The 25,689-nt window shown below is 40.8% G+C and overlaps 1 protein-coding gene across 3 annotated transcripts; it reads right to left on the reverse strand.

Annotated features, from left to right (window-relative positions):
* Window positions 1–2,136: 2,136 nt before the first annotated feature.
* Window positions 2,137–24,687, reverse strand: PRPF3 (pre-mRNA processing factor 3). Of its 3 annotated transcripts, none has more exons than XM_045083131.1 (16): window positions 24,541–24,687; window positions 21,873–22,062; window positions 20,895–21,025; window positions 18,775–18,921; window positions 16,090–16,173; window positions 15,697–15,917; window positions 14,715–15,021; window positions 13,871–14,037; window positions 12,796–12,875; window positions 9,565–9,708; window positions 8,793–8,892; window positions 8,506–8,619; window positions 7,155–7,273; window positions 6,795–6,878; window positions 5,233–5,294; window positions 2,137–2,493 (listed from the first exon to the last, which is right to left on the reverse strand). In XM_045083131.1, the coding sequence occupies exons 2-16, from the start codon at window positions 22,015–22,017 to the stop codon at window positions 2,347–2,349; spliced, it is 2,052 nt and encodes a 683-aa protein (XP_044939066.1). In that variant the 5' UTR covers window positions 22,018–22,062; window positions 24,541–24,687; the 3' UTR covers window positions 2,137–2,346. The 3 variants fall into 3 exon arrangements, with proteins under 3 accessions (XP_044939066.1, XP_044939067.1, XP_044939068.1); XM_045083132.1 differs by lacking the exon at window positions 24,541–24,687 and adding an exon at window positions 23,286–23,370; XM_045083133.1 differs by lacking the exons at window positions 21,873–22,062; window positions 24,541–24,687 and adding an exon at window positions 19,550–19,645 and having other exon boundaries at window positions 20,895–21,026.
* Window positions 24,688–25,689: the final 1,002 nt, after the last annotated feature.

Raw genomic sequence — 25,689 nt, forward strand, 5'->3', positions numbered from 1 at the left:
ATAATATACATAATTTCAAACATTATGAAAGGCATTGCTAAAGTTCACAATGCATTTTAAATAGGAACTACTCTGGGAATAACATTCATTTGAAAGAACACAGCTGTTCCTACCCCCTTATTTCACAAATGAAGCAGCGTATGTAGGGGCTAGGAGTTTGGAGTTTGAACCTGGGTTCAAACTAAGCTCCGTTACTTACTAGCCAGAACCTTGGAGCAAATTACTTACTCTAAGCCTCAAATTCCTCATCTCTAAAATCTACTTCTATCTTAAATTTATTCTGATAAAAGAGGCAATGCTTATGGAACACAATGCTCAATACAGTATGGATGGGGTCAAAAAATTTAAAGACAACAAAAACACTGTGAAGCACAGGGAGATTAAAGACTTGCTCAAAGGGGCACATGGGTGGCTCAGGGGTAGTTAAAGCCTCTGCCTGCCGCTCAGGTCATGATCCCAGGGTCCTGGGATAGAGCTCTGCATTGGGCTCTCTGCTCAGCAAGGAGCCTGCTTCCCCTGTCTCTGCCTGCCTCTCTGCCTACTTGTGATGTCAAATAAAATTTTAAAAAGAAAAAAAAGACTTGCTCAAGGCATGGCTAAGTCTCACTATACTCGGATGCCTGAGTGGCTCAGTGGGTTAAAGCCTCTCTTCCCGCTCAGATCATGATCCCAGGGTCCTGGGATTGAGCCCTGCATTGGGCTCTCTCCTCAGTAAGGAGCCTACTTCCCCCCTTCTCTGCCTGCCTCTCCACCTACTTGTGACCCCTCTCTCTCTCTGTCAAACAAACAAATAAATAAAGAAAGAAGATCTTAAAAAAAAGTCTCACTATACTTTACAATGAAAAATTGTGTATGAGTATAAATATTCCTTTTAAGGCCTCATGTAAATAATACATTTTTAAAGTAGTATATAAATTATTTACACACATTATTGTGATAAATCCTTTAATAAGAGCAAAAGCACTTATTTCTATGACAATGAATTTTTCCCCTGGATTTGCTTAAATCAAGAAGTATCAAAAAACAAGTTCAATTCTCTGGCTCCCATCTCACAGATACAGAGCTGATTATTAGCAAGAACCCAGTTCATTGCTGAGGCCTGGTGAACTTTTCAGATTTCATCCTGCTCCAGGAATAATTAGTTAACCTCACCTGTCTGGGTTATAGTTTACTTATCTCTAAAAGAGATCATATTAGGTTTTCCTTAAGGCTTTTAGCAGTTCCTGTCTCCTTCTACCTTTTTTATCCTAAAGCTCTCTCATACTGTTTTGAAATTAGAACTCTAACTAGGACCTGAACACATAAAACTTTTAATAAAGGGTTAATTTTGTAATAAGGAATGTTTTAACTTCTAATCAAGTATCCATTTTTCAACACCACTTCCTGGTAAACTCCAACTAGAGCAAGTTACAGGAGCTCTAATGGCTCTTGTGTTCGTACCCATTAGGTTCTCAACAGGCAACATGAATTGGAAGTGTATATATGGTAAGAATTCTGGACTTCAATGGATACTGATGCTGACCTAAATACTCCTAAAATCAAACCACAAACAGTACATTCTGAAAAGAACCACATCTAGTCATATTCTTTGGAAAAGAAAAAACAAACTACACGCCTTTTAGAAAAAGATTTTCTATTTTTTTAATTAGTAAAGAGAGGAAATAGGCTAAATTCCTGAATCCTATTCCATTTTGCAAACTGACCCATAACATCCTCCTTGGACTCTTCCTGTGTCCACTTCACCCACAACACATATCTCTCATCTATGTACCTGTTTAAGGAAATGACTTCCTGTTAAGACTACAGCCAAGACCAGAGGTAGTCTGCCTTGTGACTCTCTTGAAGGTTAACAGATTTGTTCCACCCTCTTTTACCCACTGAACACCTCCTCCTTTATTTACTCTGCTGGAGAAAAACAGTATTTATCATTCTTGCTCCAAGATGAGGTGAGGAATTTCCATCAGACATCAAAAATACATATTCATCCATTCAGCCATCCATCCATCCATTCAATATATACACAAATAACAATGGCAAAATTTTCTTTTTCCACAGCAATTGCAGAAGTTGGGAGAAAAGATCACCTGAAGACCCAAACTCCAATACCTATAAATGTGTGAAAAATATCATACCAACTTTAAAAATAACTCTTTAATCATATGCACATAAGGGGAATAAAGGGCAGCACCAGGCTGACTGGGGAAGGGACTAAGGTGTTTTCCCTTTGACCCAATGTCAGCTTGGCACAGTTCTGAGATCACACACAAATAGGACTGGGTTGGGACGTGGAATAAGAGGACTGAAGAGACAAAGGCAGGAGGGGAGAGGCAAGGACTCGCAGTAGTTTCAGTCGGTGGACTCCAACACAGATTCACTCAGTGCAAGGTCCCAGTAGTGTTCAGCCCCATGCTTTTTGAAGTGCTCTCGAGCCATGTTCTCTGTAGGGCACTGTTTGAACTTCATCTCTCCAAAGCTCCGGTCTTTGGCTGTACCCTGGGAAAGAGACATCTGTAGTTAAGAACACTGTAATTTTTAAAAAAGATTTTATTTTTTAAAGTAATTTTTACATCCAGCGTGGGGCTCCAAACTACAACCCCCATATCAAGAGCTGTAAGCCCCACCAACTGAATTGGCCAGGTGCCCCAAAACATTGCAATTTCTAATTTAAATCAGATATAATACTCTTTTTTAAAACCTAGTAGCATTTTTGGGGTGCCTGGGTAGCTCCGTCAGTTAAGTATCTGACTCTTGATTTCAGCTTAGGTCATGATCTCAGGATTGTGAGATAAAGCCCTGCATCGGGCTCTGCAATCAGCAGCGAGTCTGCTTGAGATTCTCTCCCTCTCTATCTACCCCGCCATGTGCACATGCACACATGTTCTCTCTCTAATAAATAAATCTTTATTTACTTTTAAATATTTTATTTATTTGAGAGAGAAAAGCAGGGCTGTTGTTTGCATACAAGTAGCGTGGAGGGGCAGAGAGAGAGAGGGAGCAAGACTCTCTACTAAGCAGGGAGCGCCACGCAAGGCTTGATCCTAGGGCCATGAGATCATAACCTGAGCTGAAGGCAGAAACAACTGACTGAGCCAGGAGTCGCACCTTGAATAAGTGAATCTTTAAAACCTAGTAACATTTGTGTAGCAATGTGCCTAGTGAGCATGATTTTACAGTAAAAGCTATTCCAACTTCCACTCCCTTGGATATTTGTGTAAGTCTTCATGAATTTATAGGCATAAAAGGCTTCAGGGGTTGTTTTTGTTGTTGCTTTACAGTTCTTTTTTTTTTTTTTGATGAACAAAGGATGAGGAATTCTGTGCTTTGGTACCTGGGTTAAAGAGCAAGTCAGGAAGGACTATGGAGGGTGAGATGGGATGAACCACTAACCCACCAGGCCTCCAGAACTAGATTTGGGCCTTAAAGGAGAGAACCAAAGGCTGAAAGGACTCCTTCTACCAAGACTCAGTGGGACCCTGTATACAAGCAGGAGGCTTTGGGGCCCACAGACCAAGAACAATATGAGGGTGAGGGGAAGAGGGGAATGGGAGCAGAGTGGGGGCTACCCAAGGAGAACTACAACAGAAAACCATACAGAATTGGGTGTGTAACTACAACCTTGCCAAAGGCGCCAGCAGCAATGGCAGTCACTTTGGCATGCACTTTAGTGCTATCTCAAGAGACTCTCAGGGATGAAATTCCAGGAAGAAGCTAGAGTAGAACCTGGCTTGTTTCTGAACCTGAGATACAATTCCTGTGGATTCTCAGGGATAAATGGAGGAGAAACGGGAAGAGATGAAGGGGTTACGATCTTAAATATGCAGGTGGGGTTTATTATTAAATATATTTGTTAAATATATTTATTTAATATATTATTAAATATATTTATTAAATATGCAGGTGGTTATTATTCTAATTTGTATGCATAAATTGGACAAGTCTGGGATAAGACAAAAGGATATATGAAGAACAATAACAACTGCCTATAAAGAGTGGTCTTAAAGGGGGGTGCCTGGGTGGCTCAGTGGGTTAAAGCCTCTGCTTTCGGCTCCGGTCATGATCCCAGGGTCCTGGGATCGAGCCCCGAATGGGGCTCTCTGCTCAGCAGGGAGCCTGCTTCCTCCTCTCTCTCTGCCTGCCTCTCTGCCTACTTGTGATCTCTGTCTGTCAAACAAATAAATAAAATCTTAAAAAAAAAAAAAAAAAAAGAGTGGTCTTAAAGAATCAGAGATCAGAAGGAGACCATTTCAGTAAATGTTCTTCTGTGTTATTAGAATTTATTTTAATAAGCATTTACCACTTTTGAAATAATACTTTTATAATAAAGAACTAGCTACTAAACATGAGCACTTTAAAAAAATGGAAGATCTACATATACTCAATATGAAATAATAACATAAAAACATTACATCAACACAAAGGTAGAAGATACTTACAATGTAAAAAATGTATTTTGGAGTGGGAATAAAAGGATTACTGCAACACATCAGGATAAGGATATAATTATTCAAGAAAGAAAATTTTAATGCTTCCTGAAAAAACAGGATGGTATTTTATGCTTCTCAAATAATGAACAATCCTTAATTGACATTTTGGCCTGAATAAGCATAATATTCATTAATTCATTCTTCATAACGAACACTGGTTCACTAAGATTTCAGAAATGAGGGAACTGTATAACCATAAACAAGCTCCATTTTACAGAGCACTATTCATAGTAATCTAATTCTGCTCAGAAAAAATTTGACAACTAGAAAGGGAAAATAATATCCACATTTTGTAGACAAACCAACAGTAATTGATGTTAAGTGTTTTGTCCAGTTGAACAGCTAGGGAGTGGTACTGCCCAGTCTCCCAACTTGATATTCTTAAGTCTAGTACTTCTTTCATTATATTCAGACCAAAAAAAATCCCATAATCCATTTCCCCCTTTCCACATCTCATATCCAGGACTATGAAATAAACAACTTGGCCGAGCGTTTATATTCTTGCCACAATTTTCCATACTTTCCCCTGCTCCCAGGTGAAATACACTATATACTCATCAATTTAACTGAAATATAATCAGGAAGAATCTGCTGCCAAATATTTACCACTGGTCTCCAAAAAGAAACCTAAATTGCTTAAGGAATCAGTCATCGCTTAGTTTTATCATTCCACTGCTCCTCTAGAATGCTATAAACAACCGGGAATTAGTTAAAGTTCTGCTTCAGTGGGTAACAGACGATCACCTACCTCCCAGACTAGTACACATTTGTTGGTTTTCTTCACAGCTTCTTCATCAGATTCCTCATCATCTGGAAAAAACAATATAGCTAAATCTTGCTCTAGACTTAGACTAGAGATCAAGATTTAGGTTCTAAACAAGGAGTATTCAAGTCTACCCCAATTCTTTTAAATGTTGTCCCCCTCTTTGCCATGTATCAGGGTCAAATTTCTTCTGTTATTTTTATTTCCCCCAAATTAGACTGAAAGCTCCAAAGAGCCAGAGATACTAATTAATTCAACATCTACTGAGCACTTATTATATATCAAGAGCTGCCCAGGTACTGGGAATAAGGAGAAAAATTAAAAAGACAAGTAACCAACAATAAAATCTTGTCTTAAGGGGCACCTGGGTGGCTCAGTCAGTTAAGTGTCTGCCCTCAGCTCAGGTCATGATTGCAGGGTCTTGGGATCAAGGCCCACATTGGGCTCTCTGCTCAGGAGCCTGCTGGAGAAGCTCTCCCTGCCTCTTCTCCTGCTTGTACTCTGCTTTTGTCAAATAAATAAATAAAATCTTAAAAAACAAAACAAAATTAAAAACTTGTCTTAAGCACTTTGAGAGCCAGGCTTCAGATGCCAACATGATAGAGTACCTTATCAAGGAGTTTTTAATCTAGTGGAGGAGGGCAGATAAACTAAATTAAAATATCTTAGAAACCTTGCAAAACGAAAGAAAACATAGGTCAACTGCAGTAAAAAAGTGTACTTTAAGTAGGGCACAAAAATAATTTAAGAACAAAAAATTTAAGAGGTCCAAAGTTAGGTAAAATTAAGAAAAGTAAGGCTCTCTGTGCATGTTAAATGCTAACCCAGGTTTCCAAAGAAGGGAAGAATGAATATTGATGATTCATGACTACTGAATGAATATTGATGATTCATGATGATTCATGACATGTATATTCAAAATATACATGTAATCTATATTTTTATATTTTATACATATATAAAGGCAGGCAAAAGAATAAAAGTGTATATACATTCTGCCTTCAACCCTTTAAAAAGCTCCCCCCACAAAAAAAAAAATACTTAAGACAATGTACATATAAGTGCATAGCTTGGGCTGCCTGGGTGGTTCAGCTGGTTAAGCGTCTGCCTTTGGCCTGGGCCATGATCCCAGTGTCCTTAGATCAAGCCCCCCATCAGGCTCCCTGCTCAGTGGGGTGCCTGGTTTCTCTCCCTCTGCTGCAACTCCCCTTGCTTATGCTCTGTTTCTGTCAAATAAATAAAATCTTTAAAAAAGAGAGTATTCGTAGCTTGCTACATTTTCACAAACTCAATACACTCCCATAGCCAGTAACCAGGCAGACAGGGAAAGCAGCTCATACAAAGGTCAGGCAGAAGAATAACTAACAGTCACAAGCATCACCACATAATAAATACTGTATGAATGCCTATCATGTTCACAATCCAAATGGGTCTTTCTAAAATTCCTAAACATTATCTAGCGTGAGCAATTTTCACTAGGAAGGAATGGCTGACGGGACAGAGAGCCACCCCCAACCCCTGCTGAATCCCCTTGAACCCCCATTCACCATCTCCCTTTGTGCTCGCCGTCTGCTCATCCCACTTTATCCGATGCAGCATGAGACGCTTAAATTTCTTCTGGGCCTTGGGGCCTGGAAACAGAGGAGGAGAACTTTGCCAGAGAGGCGGAAGATGATGACATAGAAAGAGCCTCTAAGCGCATTTGTGACGCAGACCTTAATGTGGTAGTTGAAGCAATCCCAGGAACCATATCTTAGGTCCTTCTACTCCAATAAACACAGAAACAGAGGCCCAGGATATTACAGCCAGGTATGGCTCTAAAACTCTTTCTTTTCTTCCCACCATTCTTATCACTTCAAGGCCTAGGGTTGCGTGGGGACGGTCTCCCTTCGTTTTTTCAGACTCACCCCCTTCCACTACTACCACGTTGACATCCTTGTGCAGTACCACCACCCCTGTCAGGTACAGCTGCCCAGCATTGGCCTCAATCTTGAACTTCTTGGCTGGGTTGCTCAAATTTCGAACTCTGGAGAAGGGAAAGTTTAGTTACGGCTTTTGTTTTAGCATCAGTTGCTGCCTGAATGGAATGGCAAATAAACAGATGGACCCAAAATGGTTTTCTCTCTAAAAACAAAGCCCTTTAAAGTAAGCAAATACACTAATGCTTAAAAGCTAGAATCAATGAGTATCAAAGTGATTCCACTGTCTTATGCTTTAAAGACCAGTACTGTACACCCTACAACAAACAGCAAGTAATTGAAATGTTCTCTAAGAAAGGAGAGGTATTTGCCATCATCCAAAAATATGTGTAAGCTAACTGTTCTTGACAGTATAAAGATCAGCAGGGGCGCCTGGGTGGCTCAGTGGGTTAAGCCTCTGCCTTCGGCTCAGGTCATGATCTCGGGCTCTCTGCTCGGCGGGGAGCCTGCCCCCTCCCGCCCCACTTGCCTCTCTGCCTACTTGTGATCTCTCTCTCTGTCAAATTAATAAATAAAATATAAATAAATAAATAAATAAAGATCAACAAACTCTGCCTCCTAGATACTTATCATGTAAAGTAGTCAGAATGCTATGCATGGAAAATTTCTAGAAAGCTACACAAAAAACCGTTAGTCGCAATTACCTACAGTAGGTGGTGTCAAGGGATCAGAGAGTAGGAAGGGGATTTTTTCAGTAAGGGCCTTCTATAGTATTAGATCAAAAAAAATTTTAATAAGCTTTCACTACTTTTCTGATAAAGTACTTTCATAATAAAGAGCTAGTTATTAAAAAGGAGCACATTTTAAAAAATGGAAGATACACAAGCACTCAACATAAAAGAATAAAATGAAAACATTAAATCAACAGGAAGGTAGAAAATATTTACAATGTTTAAAATATACTTTGGAGTGGAAATAAGAGGATTACTGCAATAAGTGAGGATAAGAATATAGTTTCTGGTTTAATGCTTCCTGGAGAAATAGGTTATTTTATATTTCAACAAAGGATGATGATCCTTAGTTCACAGGTTTGTTTCAACAGGTATATTCATTCATTCATTCTTCAGAACTAGTACTGGTTCATTGAAAAGCCTCAGAGATCAACAATTAAGTCCTTAAACCTCCCTCATTATAAAAGATTCACCAGCTCCGGATTCACGTTGGGGTCATAGAAGACAGCAGAGACTGATGTGTGCTTTGTCCACAGAGATTCTGCCTCAAGCACTTGGAAAGTTTTTGGTATTTCTAAGGCAAAGGCTGGCCCAGATTGGACACCTACCTATATACAGATATGTGTACCCCCTGTGAAATGTCTTCTTTAAGCTTTTTAATTTTCTTGACCTTTCTCTGTTCTGCTGTAAGTTTTCGGGCAGCGTTGGCCTCTTCATGCGCTCTGTCGTGACAGGAAGGACATCCACAAGTGAGAAAGGCATTGAAGATCAGAGGCAAAGCTGAGGGAAAGAGAGAGCAACAGAGGACTCTCCCCTCCCTCCAAATATGGATCCCCCCAGAAGAGTCTGGGAAAGGTACTTGCCCTGGGTTTCCACCCAATCCCATGGCACTTACTTCTGTCTTTTTGCCATCTGAGCTCTGACATGGGCTTCTACCTTCGTGGGGTCTTGAACAGCTTCTGTTCCTAATACTCGCATCAAATTTGAAATTCTCACTGCACGTGGAGAGAGGGGATATAAAACAATTAATTCTCCAGCTGAGATAACCTGTCACCTCTTCTCAATTCATACTGTTTACCTACTTGAAATCTCTGCTCAAAGTTCATTTCCTCCCAAAATCCCTACCTTGAAAAGCCCATCCAATTAATTCAGCATTTGTGGAATGACACACAATCTAAATAGTTGGTATACATTTACTTAAACTGCTTGAAAATTTATGAAAGATAAGGAACTTAATTTCTTTGGTATTTTTCACTCTGATCACAGCATTTAATTAAAGATCCTACAGTGCTCACTCAAAAGATTCCTGAGTGGTAATGGGAAGTACAGGAGTGAAGGTTTCTTTTAACAGTATCTTTGTCAGATATTAAGAATTATGTACAAAACAAATTTATGCACACTCTGCAGCTGCTATCTTCACGTATTTCAAGACCATTATTCTTTCAGGAAGATCACAGTGTTATATATTTTCATAAGCCTTAAATGACCTCTGAATATGCTGACCTGTCTTAGTAAAATTGTAGAAAATTTAGGAAAGGAAGAAAAGAATCAATGAATGAGTCTGAGAAATGGAAAGCACCCAAATATAGAGAGGTGAGAAAGTTCTTATAGAATTACAGAGATAAACAAACGCACCACCCTTTCTTCCCTGGCTCTAAGATACATACCTTTGGGTTCTGGAGGAGGCATCAGGCCCAGCCTGACTTTCTCTTGTAGTTCCTTCTGTGCTTCCCTCCTTGTTTGCCTTCGAAGTTTCTTCTGTTCCTTCTTAGTAAGATATACCCCCAGAGTAACAGGTGTGTCATTATCAACTGCCAGGTAGAGAAATGAAAGTATAAAAGCAACAGACCCATCAGAGGAATGTAAGTGAGTATCGATCACATTAAAAGAAATTTAATTCTTACTATTTTTATGTTGTGATAATGGTAGCATGTTACATTTTTTTAAAAGATTTTATTTATTTGATAGAGAGAGAGACAGCAAGAGAGGTAATACAAGCAGAGGGAGAAGCAGGCTTTCCGCTGAGCAGGCAGCCCAATGTGGGGCTTGATCCCAGGATCCAGGGACCATGACCTGAGCTGAAGGCAGATGCTTAAGAACTGAGCCACCCAGGTGCCCCTAGTATGTTACTTTTTTTTTTTTTTAAAGCATTCTTATCTTTCATGAGAGTGATCTAACGTGTTTTTTCTTGAAGGAGTTGAATGCTTTAATCAACTTAAAAGTGGCCGATATAGAAAAGAAAGTGAGAGCTGCTCTAGTTACCTTGTCTGAGGATTTGGGGTAGGTGGGGCCACGATGATGAAATTTATACTTTTGAAGTTACAGGGTTTGGGGAAAATCCTTGAGACTCCCAAAGCAGGTTTGCTCAAATTTTTATTTAATTTTATTTATTATTAGTTTTAAAGGTTATTCATTTAAACAATGTCTATATCCAAAGTGGGGCTCAAACTCATGGACCTGAAAGCAAGAGTCACATGCTCTTCTGACCTGAGCCAGCCAGGTCAGAAAACCCTCAACTTTTTACTATTTTTTGAAGATTGATTTATTCATTTTATAGAGAGTGTGTGCACACATGCAAGTGAGGGGATGGAGGGGGAGAGGGAAAGGGAGAGATCTCAAGCAAACTCCCTGCTGAGTGTGAAGCCTGACGTGGGGCTCCCCTGGATTTCGTTTTTTTCTTTTCTTTCTTTTTTTTTTTTTTTTAAAGATTTTATTTATTTATTTGACAGAGACACAGCAAGAGAGGAAACACAAGCATGGGGAATGGGAGAGGGAGAAGCAGGCTTCCTGCTGACTTGGGAGCCTGATGCGGGGCTCGATCCCAGGACCCTGGGATCATGACCTGAGCGGAAGGCAGAGGCTTTAACCCTCTGAACCACCCAGGTGCCCCAACCTCTTAACTTTTTAAAACAAACACAATCCCTATGGTCTTCCAATGATCCACACTGATGACATCTAAGTAGACTCTTACTAAGTAATATTCAGTGATTTCCATACGTTGTATTACCTCAAGGTCTCAACCTATTTTTCCAATTTACTAATTGAGGTATTGTGTCCTTTAGTCATCCCAAATCTGATGCAAGTATTAAAATCTTTAATGATCTGTGAGGTGCCTGGGTGGCTCAGTGGGTTAAGCCTCTGCTTCCTGCCCAGGTCATGATCTTGGGGTCCTGGGATCGAGCCCTGCATCGGGCTCTCTGCTCAGCAGGGAGCCTGCTTCCCCCTCTCCCTCTGCCTGCTGCTCTGCCTATTTGTGATCTCTTTCTCTGTAAAATAAATAAGAAAAATCTTTAATGATCTGCATAACTCTTATTGAAGAAGATGTAATAGTTAATATTATCTCTACATGTGAGAAAATTCCAAGTAAATCTAAGTGATTTACCCAAGGGATTCAGCTAGGTAATAAAGGAGCCACAACTAAAACTTATCTCTCTTTTGAGTGAGGCAACAGACTTTTGCTACAAAAATGAAAGAGAGAATGGGTAAAGACAAAGGAGACTAAAGAAGGGCAGGTATTCAGTAATGGTGTACAAGAATGGAGTTGGGAGTCGAAGATAAGAATGCTTCTCATTTATTTATTTTATTTATTATTATTTTTTTTATAAAGATTTTATTTATTTATTTGACAGAGAGAAATCACAAGTAGGCAGAGAGGCAGGCAGAGAGAGAGAGAGAGGAGGAAGCAGGCTCCCTGCTGAGCAGAGAGCCCGATGCGGGACTCGATCCCAGGACCCTGAGATCATGACCTGAGCCGAAGGCAGCGGCTTAACCACTGAGCCACTCAGGCGCCCTCATTTATTTATTTTAAGTAGGCTTCACACCCAGCGTGGAGTTCAACGTAGGGCTTAAACACACAATCTTACCTGAACTGAGATCAAGAGTCAGATGCTAAACCGACTGAGCCACTCAGGCATCCCAAGAATGATTTTTTTTGAAGATTATATTTATTTAGAAATAAAACAGAGAGCGAGCACAGAAGGGGGAACAGCAGGCAGAGGGAGATGGAGAAGCAGGCTTGCTGAGAAGGGAGCCCAATGTGGGGCTCAATCCCAGGGCACTAGCCAAAGGCAGACACTTAACAACTGAGCCACCCAGGTGCTCCAAGAATGATTTTTTAAAACCCAATTTGTTACAGGCATCAGTGAAACCACCTCTTGGAGTAGGGCTCACTGCTCTAGAGCTGCACTGTCCAATACCGTAGCTAATAGCCACACACATACACTATCTGCCTACCTACATATTTTTAAAGATTTACTTATTTATATATATATGGAGAGAGAGCGCGTGCATGCATACAAGGGGGAGTGGCAGAGGGAGAGAGAGAAAATCTTAAGCAGGCTCCACACCTAGCACAGAGCCTGACACAGGGCTAGGGCTTGATCCCACAACCCTGAGATCATGACCTTACCTGAAACCAAGAATCAGATGTTAACCATGTGAGTCGTCGAGGCGCCCCACACATATACTATTTATTTATTTATTTATTTTAAGATTTTATTTATTTATCAGAGAGAGAGAAGGGGAGAGAGCAAGCACAGGCAGACAGAATGGCAGGCAGAGGCAGAGGGAGAAGCAGGCTCCCTGCCGAGCAAGGAGCCCGATGTGGGACTCGATCCCAGGACGCCAGGATCATGACCAGAGCCGAAGGCAGCCGCCCAACCAACTGAGCCACCCAGGCGTCCTATACATATACTATTTAAATTGAAATTAAAATTGAACATAATTTAAGAGTTAGTCTTTCAGTTGTATTAGTGCAACTCCATTTTCAAGTGCTCAGTAGTAACAAGTGGACAGCTGATACTATACAGTCAGCACGGGTAGGGAATATATTCATTATCACATGAAGTTCTATTGGATAATACTTCTCTAGAGCCTTAACTGAGTAAGCTATACATTACCTGGAGGATTGAGTTGGGCTGGGTGTTCAACAAGATTTGTGATTCCAAAATAATCTTCTCTCTTGGGATTTTCCTCTGTACTAAAATTGGAGGAAGAAAGGAAAACAGGATATGTGGGTAGAGACAATTCCAAGAGAGAGGGAGTCTCAGAAACACAATGAAAAATGAACTCTCTGTTATATGTTCTAGCACTTTTTAGTGCTTATCTACAACATGTAATTATATTACATATAATTTTCAAGATGAGAAAACTGGCTCCTACTAAGGTTGGACATATTCTCCACACCAGTCATTCTCAACCTTTTTCCTACACTAACATCCTTGATAGATGTCACATTCTTTCAACTAATAATGGTAACTCCCTGGGACAGTGGTTGACAAAGAAAGGGTAAGGGGAAAGCCTGAACACAGTCTCCTAAAGCCATGTATCAGAATTACAGAGCAGATATAATTAAAGTTCTACAAATGTTTCCTAAATGCTTTATTTACCATTCTCTCCCCCATCAATTAAGAATCCTTCCACTATTTCAGGACTGGATCTTTAAGAAATATAAAAACCTATTATAAGTAGCAGAAAATGTAATTAAGAAAACAAATAACTACGTATAACAAAAGCAAATGTAAAACTTACATTCTTTTTCTTTTATTTTATTTTTTTTATTTTTTTTTTTTAAAGATTTTATTTATTTATTTGACAGAGAGAGATCACAAGTAGGCAGAGAGGCAGGCAGAGAGAGAGAGAGAGAGGAGGAGGAAGCAGGCTCCCTGCTGAGCAGAGAGCCCGATGCGGGACTCGATCCCAGTACCCTGAGATCATGACCTGAGCCGAAGGCAGCGGCTTAACCCACTGAGCCACCCAGGCGCCCCTCTTTTTCTTTTAGATTATTTGTGCCTGTTCCTTCCTATATTAACACCCCAAATTTAAAAAAACCTATACAATATATTCTTCACAAAAACATGAGTCTGTGTATGGTTACCTATTTCCCCAGGATTTTAAAATTTTACTTAATGCATGAATATCACCTCTCCCAATAAAACTCCAGCTTTATCAAAAGGTATTATCTAACAAACTCACAGGTCAAAGCCATTGGGGATGATGTAAGAGTCCCACCACTCGATTTCAGGGATATCTCCTTCCTTTAGCTCTTTTTTGGGAGCAATGAGGGCCAGCCTAGTTGAAGTATGGATGCCGGTTTTTCGAGCTGCCTGGGAGATCTCTGCCTGCAGCTTCTCCAGTTGAGCCTAAAGACAAGATAAAACAAGACCTGAAGATAAACTAGAGTTACAGAACACAGGGATATGATAGAACCCCATATTTTAAACTCTCTTGTTTTAACTCTCTTGTTGAACTCTTTATGCCTAATGCAAAGAATTCATAATTTCTGAAAGCTTAGAAGAAACTTCCACTTTATTTTATCCTTAGTTGATTTACATACAACTACTCTCAGCACCACCCGCTTCACCCCACAGTGTGTGCCTATAGCAAATACACGGAAATGGAATTTCATGAAAACACCATTCTCAGAGGATGAAAACAAGAGCAAAACTCACTGAAGATACAGTCAATCCAACTCTCCACATGTGGAGTTAATTTATCTGCAGTAAATGTTAACACGAGGCTAGCTTTCCTCAGTCACTCAGAGTATTCTGAATTGTTTCCTTCCACTGTTTGTATGTGAATTTTCAAACTCAGTTTTATTTCCACATAAGCAGAGTGTAATTAAGAAGACAAATCAGCTAAAAAAATCAAGGATTCCAGGCATAAATGAAGTATTTTAAAAATTAAGTCACTGTTTTATTACTTGTGTATCTAATTGCTAAAACTTAAGAGAACTGAGTTGATAGTATTTTGGGACTGTATTAAATTTCCTTTTCCCCTTCCTAACTTCTAGTTCTGGGTTATATTCTTAATTAGGTACCTTTGTCCGTAACCGCTGGGCAATCTTCTCAAATTTGCCCTTGTCATGGAATTTAAAAGTGCGTCTCTGGCGCTGGGAAGGGGCAATTGAGACTCGGGGGTCAAAAAAGGTATTAGACTCCATGTCTTCAGATGGCTTTTCTTTTAGCTGTTGTTTGAATTGTTCCCTCTTCACAGCACGAATATTGGCCTTCAGAGTAGGCATGCGGTGCGTCAGCTCGATCTCCTTGCCAGTTGCATCCACAGTCCGGCCTTGCTCATCGAGAATCAGTGGTGTAGGTTTAGTTTGATCTTTTAACTCCACCTTCCTGAGAAACAGCCCACCAAGAAATAAATGCCATATGGGACAATAAATAAAGCAAATAAAAACAAAAGAAAATAAATCAAACCCAACAGAGAGAACAGGTTACAAAATTCTAGGGAATATAAGCCCATCAGTGAATAGTAACAGCTTGATTGAAAACATCAAACTAAATATTTGAGTACAGGAGACAATCAGATGAAATGAATTTATGTATACATTACATTGGTAAGAATTTGCAAACCTATTTCACTCCTAAATTTCTGAGTCAGATATAATATGCCAAACCAATTGTAGGTGATAGAAATAAAGGCTATTATCTTTACCCAGTGTAGGGAACACTGAGATCTGGGATCACTCACTGTGATTTAATGGATTTGGCTGAGTTAGGAACCAGGAGACCTGGTTCTATTCCTAGCTACAACAATAGATAAATAATCTTACCCTCAGTTCTACCAATTGTAAAAAGAAGATAAATTCTGCAACAAGGAAGCTAAAAGAATTCATCTAGTATTTATTAAACATATGTAAGAAATATAAAACTAAGAAATGATGTAGGTTTCTTGGAAGAAGAGGATCGGTAACATTTCAGGGGTTTTGTTTGTTGTTGTTGTTTTTAACTTTCAAATGTATTTATTGCTTCTCCAGCAATAACAAGAGGTTCCATGAAACAGATACTCACGGGGGAGCAATGCCCATGGCATGGAGATTGGCCAGGCCCACCATGTTGGCATTGCCAATGAGCCCTGGCTTCAGTGCCAGCTGGGCTTGGATGCGGGCTTGTAATTCAGCTGCTTTCCTTGCCTTCTCAATGGCATCATTCATGAAAGTGGCAGCCTGGGAGGGCTGAATAGTGTTGCCAATTGGAAGTCGCTCTGGTTGGGAGGAAGAAGGAGTCTTTGGCTGTGAGACAGAGAAAAAGAAGTCAGAATCAGAAGAATTGGGCAGACAGGTCACACAAAAAGACACACACACAGACTGGTAGATTGTAGGGTGGAACATGCAGTCACCTTCCAGACTCTCAAATGAGTAGACAGCAAGAAATCTTTGCTAAAGAGTCTTCTTTTCACAGTACCTGAGGAGTAGGGGGGCTAATGAAGCTCAGCTGCTTTTTCCTCTCCTCGATTTGCCGTGTAGCTGCCTCCATCATCTGTTTGATCTGTTCTCGATGGGGGAAAAAAAGAAAAAACTGTTAACTTTTTTTTTTTTTAAAAGATGTATTCATTTGACAGAGGGAGAATGAGAGAGCACAAGCAGGGTGGGCAGCAGAGGGAGAAGGAGAAGGAGGCTCCCTACTGACCTGGGACTTGATCCCAGGATTATGACCTGAACCAAAGGCAGATGCTTAACCAACTGAACCACCCAGGCACCTAAAAATCTCTTTTTTATTTCTCCTGTATGGGTTCCTAAACACAAAAGGCTTTTAGGTATAGAGAACTAAAATGTTTGAATGAACCCATCATATTCTGCCTATACGACTGGCTAGAAATTTTAGTAAAGATAAGCCTATATAGCTGAGCACTGAAACTTTTCAACCCATCATCCTACTGAAGGACTGGCATGTTAGGTAGTAACATAATTTGATGATTACTTGGGTTAAGTGTCCAACTCATGTTTTTGGCTCTGGTCATAATCCCTGTGGGATGGAGCCCTGCGACAGCCTCCATGCTCAGCAGGGAATCTGCTTGAGATTTTCCCTCTCCCTCTCCCATTGCTTCTCCCCTACCTCTCTCAAAATAAATAAATCTTAAAAAAAAAAAAAAAAAAAAAGCATCAGGTTAAGAGAAACCCAAGCCTGAATTTTAACTGACACTTAATGCTTGTGTGACCCTGGATATGGAATTTAATCTCTAAAATGCCAAGTGTCTAAATAGGGTAAAAACAGTACCTACGTTACGAGACTATTATGAGCATTTAAACAAAACTCCTAACAGAATCAGCACAAATGACCATACTTTTTTTTTTAAGTATATTTATCTATTTTTTGGAATTTCTACATCCAACATGGGATTCAAACTCAGGACCCTGAGAAAAACAGTTTCATGATCTCCCGAATGAGCCAGCCAGGTGCCCCACATTATCATACTTTTTATGAATACCTGCTTCGGGTAACTGGAGATGACAAACCAAAGACCTGTTTCCTAGCCTCTGTAAAACCCTTTTGTCCTAAAGAATATGAAAATGATAAGCTCTGAAAATACAATTAAGTAACTCTTTCTGAATTTTCCAAAAAAGAGACCTTGCTGCCAAGGTGCTTCATGGTTTTTGAAATTTATTTTTATTTTTTTTAAAGTTTCATTTATTTAAGTAATGTCTACACCCAACATGGTGGTCAAACTCACAACCCCAAGCTGCGTCCTCTTCTCACTGAGCCCACTAGGAGCCCCTTTAAAATTCACTTTTTTTAAACATTTTTTTGAGTAGGTAATATGTTTACATAGTTCAAAATGCAAAAAAAGTACAAAAAGGTATATTATTTCTTCCACCCCCTATTCTCTATAAAGCACCAACATTCGTTTCTTTCCAGGGCACCTGGGTGGCTCAATCAGTTAAGTGTACAACTCTTGATTTCGGCTCAGGCCATGATCTCAGAGTGATGAGATCAAACCCTGTGATAGGCTATACCCTGGGAGTGGAGTCTGCTTAAGATTCTCTCTCTCCCCATCTCCCTCTGCACCCCCCTACCTTAAAAAAAAAAAAGGAAAAGAGGGGTGCCTGGGTGGCTCAGTGGGTTGGGGCCTCTGCCTTCGGCTCAGGTCATGATCCCGGTGTCCTGGGATCAAGTCCCGCATCGGGCTCTCTGCTCGGCAGAAAGCCTGCTTCCTCCTCTCTCTCTCTGCCTGCCTCTCTGCCTACTTGTGATATCTCTGTCAAATAAATAAATAAAATCTTTAAAAAAAAAAAAAAAAAGGAAAAGAAATTAATCTACTCATCTATACACATATATGTATATATTCTATTTCCCTTCTAAGAAATTTTAAATGGCACAAGAAATATTTACTGTTTATAAAGGTTAAAGACTTCACTTATTTATATGAGAAAGAGAGAGAGAGAGAATAAATCAGAGAAGAGGGAGGAGGGAGAAGCAGATACCCTGCTGAGCACGGAGCCCGACATGGAGCTCAGTCCCAGGACCCCAGGATGATGACCTGAGCCAAAGGCATCCGCTTAACTGACTAAGCCACCCAGGCGCCCCCAAATAATTCCTACTAAAAAAAAAACGACCCAAAGTCGGGGTGCCTAGGTGGCTCAGTTGGTCAAGCATCTGACTCTTAGGTTTGGCTCCTGGACCGAGCCCTGTGCTGGACTCTGGTCAGCACAGAGTCTGGTTGGGATTCTCTCCCTCTGCCCTTCTCTCCTGCTTGTGTGAGCTCGCTCTCTTTAAACAAATAACATCAAAGGAAAAAACAAAAAAACCCCACAAACCGCCCCTACCACCCTGACAAAGTCAACTTGAAACTATTTTTAGTGGATTATATCATCTTGTCTCAGCATTATATTTGGAAATTCTCCTCTGCCATCAAGCGGAGTTCTGATTATTTCAGTAATTTTCTCAATGACTCAACAAGGTACACAACTAGGCAAATGATGTATGTAATACAGCTTGTTTGCCATATAACAGGAGCTCAGTAAATACAACTTCAATAGTCTTCCCTGATGCTAAACATTAATCCAAATTAAGGTCACAACAAATCTGGACCTATGCATCTCTTGCTTCTTCAACTCATAAAATCACTGCTTTCAGTTCCTAATTACTCACCTGGAGCTTAGTTAGCATACCAGGACTTTCTGAGGGAGGTCCAGGGATCACTTCAGGCTCTTCTTCCACCTCCTCAAAACGGGGTATCCGTCGCTTCTTTACTCCTGATGATTCCTTGGAGATCTCAGAGTCATCACCAAACACTTCCTAAGGAAACCCAAGACGAAAGAAGAGTTGTCTCCCTGCCCATGGGAGAAGGGAAGAATCAACCTAGTCCCTATCAGCATTTTGTGGCTTTTCCTAGTCTTCTAGTCCCTCCACCAAATGGACCGTCTCACCCAATTTCATCATTCTCCTACTCCAGCCAAGCAAATTTCATCTCCGTGTCCTTACAAATGTTCCCATCTCAAGCTCTTTACAAAAGCTATTGCCTACATTTGTAATGATTTCCCTCAATTTTTCCACACCCCTATTCCAAATCCTGCCTGAAACTCACCTCCTCCAGGAAGTTTTCCTCATAAACTCATCCCACTCTGATCAAACTGTTGTTTCATATCCTCTTAGCACTTAAGACCTGGGCTCATGCTACATAAAATTACATTGCTGATATTCTCCTTGCCAAGTGTTAAGTCTTTTAATGATAGTACTTTCTCCCAACTAGAGTCTAAGCTCTTCCAGGACAGGGGTTTTCTCTTTCTTCTTCAGTATTCCCCAATAACACTTGTTGTCATCAAACAATGGGAACTCAAATATGTTGACTAATTTGCAAGGTGAATTTAACAGGACCAAGAGTGGCCAACTGGAAGGGACAACGGGAAAAAGCAAATGTACACACCGGTGGTAGGCTTTGGGTGACATCCCCTCTTCACTAGGAGGGCTCGTGTTTTGCAAGGACATATCCTCGGCCAAGGGCGAGCGCTTCCTGGAACTCCTACAGTTCAAGAAAAAGGACTCTCCCATAATATATTGTGTGGGGTGGGGACCTGAATGGACCAAAATGGGACCCATATCCCAAGGCTATCTAGATATCTCCTTCAAGAAACCGTTTTCATTAATCCCACCCAATGTAGTGACTTCACTCACAGCATGCCTCAGAACTTACACAGCCACATGCCCTATTATAGCACTAACTTTGCTCCACAGATCTGTGTATACTGTGGATCAAGCATTCCCCTTCAACAAACAAATTCAACGTCAGTCTGACTCTATAGTCAACTCTAAAATATATAGGAAACCGCTTAGATTTTATAATTTGCGACTGTATTTTGTTGTTACGTCCCTCCCACCCCCAAGTTGCCAATTCCTTTAAAGCAAGGGCTATTTCTCATTCCTCTGAACACCTTACAATGCCTTAAACATAAAAGGCACACAATTCTCTACTTCTCTTGGTACCACAGCCTGGCCAGGGACCGAGCCAACATTGCTTATTCAGCCTTTGTGCCTCAGGAAAAGCAACAGGATAGCTAAGGTTTCAAATGCACTTTGGAAGGTTTGATGGGACTCACAGAAAAGAGTATCTTAATGGAAGAGACAGAAAAGAGAGAAATCAGCCACTTGAAGATACTAATATTGAAAGATGGCACGATGAATAAGCAGTCACTGAATAAAAAGTGAAGGAGGTAAAACAGTAATAATGGTCCTTTTAAGCACTCCACTCATGGGGCCTGATGACCAGAAAAATGCTATATAGCAAACAGTAGCCTCTCAAGACATATAGTAAATAATAGTTTTTGTTAGGTATTCCAACTACAGGTCCATTCCAGAGAAAACTCTCAAAGGTGCAACAATGAGGTCTATAGCAGCAGAGTCATATTCTGAATCACTCTATTAGTTACCAAGTAATCCAAAGAATAAAACCTTAGACAATCAATTTATAGGTAGTAGCAAGGGGGAGGATGGAGGAGACCTAAGGAAATATAAGAACCAAAACCTCCTAACTGTACATGAAAAAGGACAAAGCTACCAATTGTTTCTTTGGAGTATTTCAACCCATGAACTCAGGTAGTTCATCACCATAAAATGGTGATAATATGAGTACACCTCTCCTTTAATGTCTAAGTACCTCTCTTGAATATTATGTATTCTAATAGGGGATATCAAAGTGTGGGGCATGTAAACTCAGCAACTTTGTTACCATTCAAAACACTCCCCAGCTCATCGGATAGTTAACTGTAACCTACCTTCAGCTCTCTTTTTCTGCTCCTGTCACTGCTAGACTTGGAATGTCTAGAGCTTCGGCCTTCTTCCACAGCCTCAAATAGTTTGTCCACAAATCGGAGAGTAGAATCATCAAGAAAAGGTTTCAGATGGTCTGACAGGAAAAAAAGAGGTGATAGGGTTGAAAAAGTAAGAGTGCTTAATCCAACAGTAGGCATATAACAGATACCAACACTGAAATTTTATCGCCAGGAGGGAGGGAAAGGTCTTCCTAAGTTCTTTGTAGGATTCCCATAAATCCTTTTACATTGAATGACTTTACTTTTCGAGGTAAAAGTACAGTCAGAATTTTTTTACAGTAGGAAGTAGCACAGCCAGAGCAAACTATTCAGGTTGAGCATCGAAGTTTATGATGAATAGGGCATCTGGATGGCTCAGTCAGTTAAGCACCGGTCTTCAGCTCAGGTTATGATCCCACGGTCCTGGGATTGAGTCCCAGGTCAGGAGGCCCCCTGCTCAGTGGGGAATCTGCTTTTTCCTCTCCCTCTCCCCCCTGCTCATGCTCTCTCTTAAATAAATAAAATCTAAAAAAAAAAAAAAGTTTATGATGAATAATCATCCCAACTCTTCCCAAAGAGCAAGCTATAGGAGACTACCATAAACAAATTCTACCATCCTCAACTTTTTTCATGTTTTTATTTTTCAGAGACTTTGATGTATTTAGATGTCAATCTCAATCTGAACATACCTACCTTGAATACCTTAGTATATTTCTTAAGTAAATATAACCTAATCAATTCAATATACTGGTTAAAGGAGTAGTATAAAAAGCCAGAAAAAATGCAAAATTAGTCACTTAGGCTATTTGCATTATAATGCAGGAGAAAATAAAATGTGGCCTAATCTTTTTCAGATACTCCCAACAGAGAATTTGGGGAAATTCAAAGTAGCATTTGGGATCATACTATATGTTAAATCCAAAGATTCATGAAAGGACATACCAGCTGCCTTCTTCTTGTCCATGCCCTTCCCCACACAGTTCAGTGCTGCTGTGACCACTGTGGGCTCTGAGAAGCCCAGCACCCTCTTCACTGTCTTCTCTATCCATGGTTTCAGCTCATCCAGCTCCCTCTTAGACAGTGCCATTCTTCAGGAAAAAGGGGGTAGCTCAAATGGGATTCAGTACTGCACCTAAAAAGAAACCAGGAAAAAGCTCTGTTAGGGGGTAGGAAAAGACCATTCCAGGCAATGTTTAGTATATCATGAATGACATCTCCATCCCTCTTCTCAATCAGGCAAGTGCCTGTACTTCATTTCAAGCCAAATACTTCCCCCAAAACCCATATTTCAAAGCAGAAAGAGTCACATTCTGTTTGTGACCCTAACTCAGTTAAGTATCAGTGCATCAGTAAATTTGTGGAATAAACAAGGAAACCCTGGGAATAATCTAGTCTATCTAGTCATCTAGTCAGAGTTTTAGCTTCTGTTTTGGTCCTGTCATAACAAGGGTTGGTGGCAAACATATAACCTGAAAACAAGACTGAAAAGCCCACCCAGAGACCGGCTTTTCTATTTCTCCTAGGCAGGCATTCCTTAATCCAGCCTTGACCTGTAAGTTTCCTTTCCTTTAAAGGATAAATAAAAAAAAAACAAGGAGGACTTATCCAGGTCAGTCATTGTACATTAAAGTTCATAATCAAGGATGCCTGGGTGGTTCAGTTGGCCAAGCATCTAGCTCTTGATTTAGGCTCTATTCACGATCTTGGGGTTATGCGACTGAGCTCCATGCCAGGGTTCATGCTGGGTGTGGAGCCTGCTTGAGATTCTCTTTCTCCCTCTTCCACAGGCCTTCCCCCAGCTATGATTAAAAAAAAAAAAAAAAAAAGGCTCATAATCCTGGGGAGCCTGGCTAGCTCAGCTGATGGAGCAAGTGACTCTCAATCTCAGGGCTGTGAATTCAAACCCCACACTGAGTGTGGAGCCTACTTTAAAATTAATTAATTAGCTAATTAATTAAAGCTCCTAATCCTTAAGAATGTCGTCACATTTCTCTATAGTCATATTCATCCCTGTGGAAATTCTGTACCCAGATGATTTTCTCTCATGTTCTATAGGATCTTTCAGTTGACTTCGTAAGATTAATCCTTTGGCTCAGAAAAGAATACCCTCATTTTGGATGTACCTTCTCTCTCTCCCTTTTCATCTTTATATTTCTACTTTTTAGTTTAGCAGAGAAAACACTATCACAAAGGACCTTCTACAACAAACCTTAATGCAAGTTAGTATAACTCTTCAACATTACTCATGTTTACATTCTGCTCTCCCATTTAAATAGCAAAGCTCATGAGCACAGAGAAATTTATTTCTCTAATTTTCTCCGTAAGTGCCGCCTAAAGTCAATAAACAGCACTGACCTCAATTTCCAAGCAAACTTCCTCTAAGCAGTGCTACAAATCAGAGTCTCTGGGAGTCAATCTTTCAAGATGTTTTAAGACATCTTTTCTCCTAAAAGATAGTCTGATTAATTTTTACATTCTTGGCAGGTTTATCCTCTGTAAGACCTGTTGCTAAACAGCATATTTAATTTTGGTATAACCATAGGAAGCTAGCAGTTTAAAGTCATGAAAATAGGAGTGAAAGATTTTATGACTCGGGGACATGTTATATGAATAATTCTGTGGCAGCTCTATTCAACTCTCATGAGATAGCAGTAGGGCCTATAAATCTCTACATATTAAATGTGCATTACTCAAAAAAGGCATACTCAGACACCAAAGAGAGTGAAGAAAGAATTCACCCTGAACATTTGAAACACTGAACTCTACCAGCTTTGGAGCAAATAATTCCTCTGTGGCTTAGTTTACTCATCTTACAAAATGAGGCCCATCCCCACACCTAAAGCATCCTTACTCATTCAACAGATACTTATTGCATAATTACTAGGTCTCAAGTAGTGTACTGTGTGCTGAGGATACACAGGACAGTGAACATAACAGACAATCCTCGCTTTAATGGATCTTATATTCCACAAGAACTCAATCGTGGGCTGGAAAGTGTAAGCAATGTGAAAATCCAAAGCAACAAATGAGGTATCACTCTATCAGATGAAATGTGTGTCCAAGTATCATGCTAACAAATGCATTCAACTTCGATCCAATCCTCTAGGAAACGAAACAGCCAGTGGGCAAAAATAAAAGTTTCAAACAGTAACCAGCTTTGTCACTAATCCAATGTTCAACAGTAAGTGGCTGGGGCGGGGCGGGGTGGGGGTGGAAGAAGAGGAAGGCAGAGGATCTCTGAATGAGCAGGTAGCAGAATCCAATCTTCTGAAGAAATTTCCTTACTCCGTGCTCTTCTTTGCTATAAGCTGAGTTTCCCCCGCTGCAACCCCTATTCTTCTGCTTGCCCTCTTCCTATCTCCGACCAGCTCCCTACTCCACCTTGTTCTCCCCAAACTCATCCTAAAGCTAATCTCCCCACTCCGTCCCCTTCCCGCCCCCGCCCTTTTCCTCCTCACAATCTCACTCCAACCCATTCTCCCTCAGAACCTTGTACTTTCGGCTTGCTTCCCACTGAACGTTCCCGCCTCGGTCCTCCCCTTGGGCTGAGCCCTGGCCCTCACCGCTCAGACCGGAGGATACCCTCCCAGGGCCCGGGGCCACTACTCACCTCACAAACTTCAGCCCCTGAGACGGAGCCCGAACGTTACACCGGAACCGGAAACCCTCCGACCGCCCTACGGCCTGCCGTCGCTACCGCCACAGTCGCCGCCACGCCGCGGTCCCCCGACATGTGACGGGGAAGGGCCGGGCCACCGATTCGCGCAGCCGTGGTAACCACTTTCCCCTCGGCGGAGCGCATGCGTGCTGGAGCTGTAAAGATTGCACTTGGAAGTTCCTACCTCTTTAAGTTTCTCCAGCGAAATCTGGTAACTAGAGTACTGCGAAGTTAATGTTGTCTGAAGCAGAAACTGGGCTGCTTGCAGTACTCATGTCGTGAATAAATGCGCTAAAAGCGGAGCTTCTGCGTTCGCGCTAAACGGGGCCTTTCTGGTAGAAACGAAACCATCTGAGAGGCGTTGTCACTAGCATTAGCTACCCCTTTCATCTTTCTCCTTTACTTGAGCGTGGTGCCAGAGACCACCAAGAAGAATGACGAACATAGAAGGACTCTGAAGATAGTAGCCCCTGTGCCTTTTGTTTTATTCATTCACTGACGTAATACTTGTTGACTGCCCACTACTCAGTGCCAGGCATCCTCTGAGAATCCATAGTTCTTATGATTAAGACCATGGCTTTAAAGTCAGACTGCCTAGATTTGTATTGTAGCCTCTCGCCTTAGCTGTGATATTAGGCATGTTACTTAAGCCCTGTTTCCTCACCTGTAAAAAAAATCCACTTCATGGGGCTGCTCTTAGGACTACAAGAATGACTGAGGGCAATGCACTTAAAACAGTGCCTCCCATAGAGTTCAATAAAGCTACATTCTATACAATGATAGTTAATTGCCTACATAAATGTGTAACAGACATTTCAAATTCACATGATGAAACTAAGCTCCTGATTCCAACCCTCCCCCCACTCGTCCACCCCCACAAAAGAACAGCTCATAGTCTTCATCCTCCGTCAATGGCAACCCTATTCTTACAGTTATTCAGGCCAATAATCTCAGAATCTTCTTGGACTCCTGTTCCATTGGCCCTACTTTCAAATATATACAGACCCATTTGCTTCTCACCACCTTCACTATTCTCATTTCTATGCCTGGGATTTTTTTAGTAGCCTCCTGCTTTCTCTCTTGCTTCCCCCTACTCTCCGT

This window comes from Mustela putorius, unplaced genomic scaffold, assembly GCF_011764305.1.
Source record: "Mustela putorius furo isolate JIRA1106 unplaced genomic scaffold, ASM1176430v1.1 tig00000695_pilon_pilon_pilon, whole genome shotgun sequence".
NCBI lineage: Eukaryota > Metazoa > Chordata > Mammalia > Carnivora > Mustelidae > Mustela > Mustela putorius.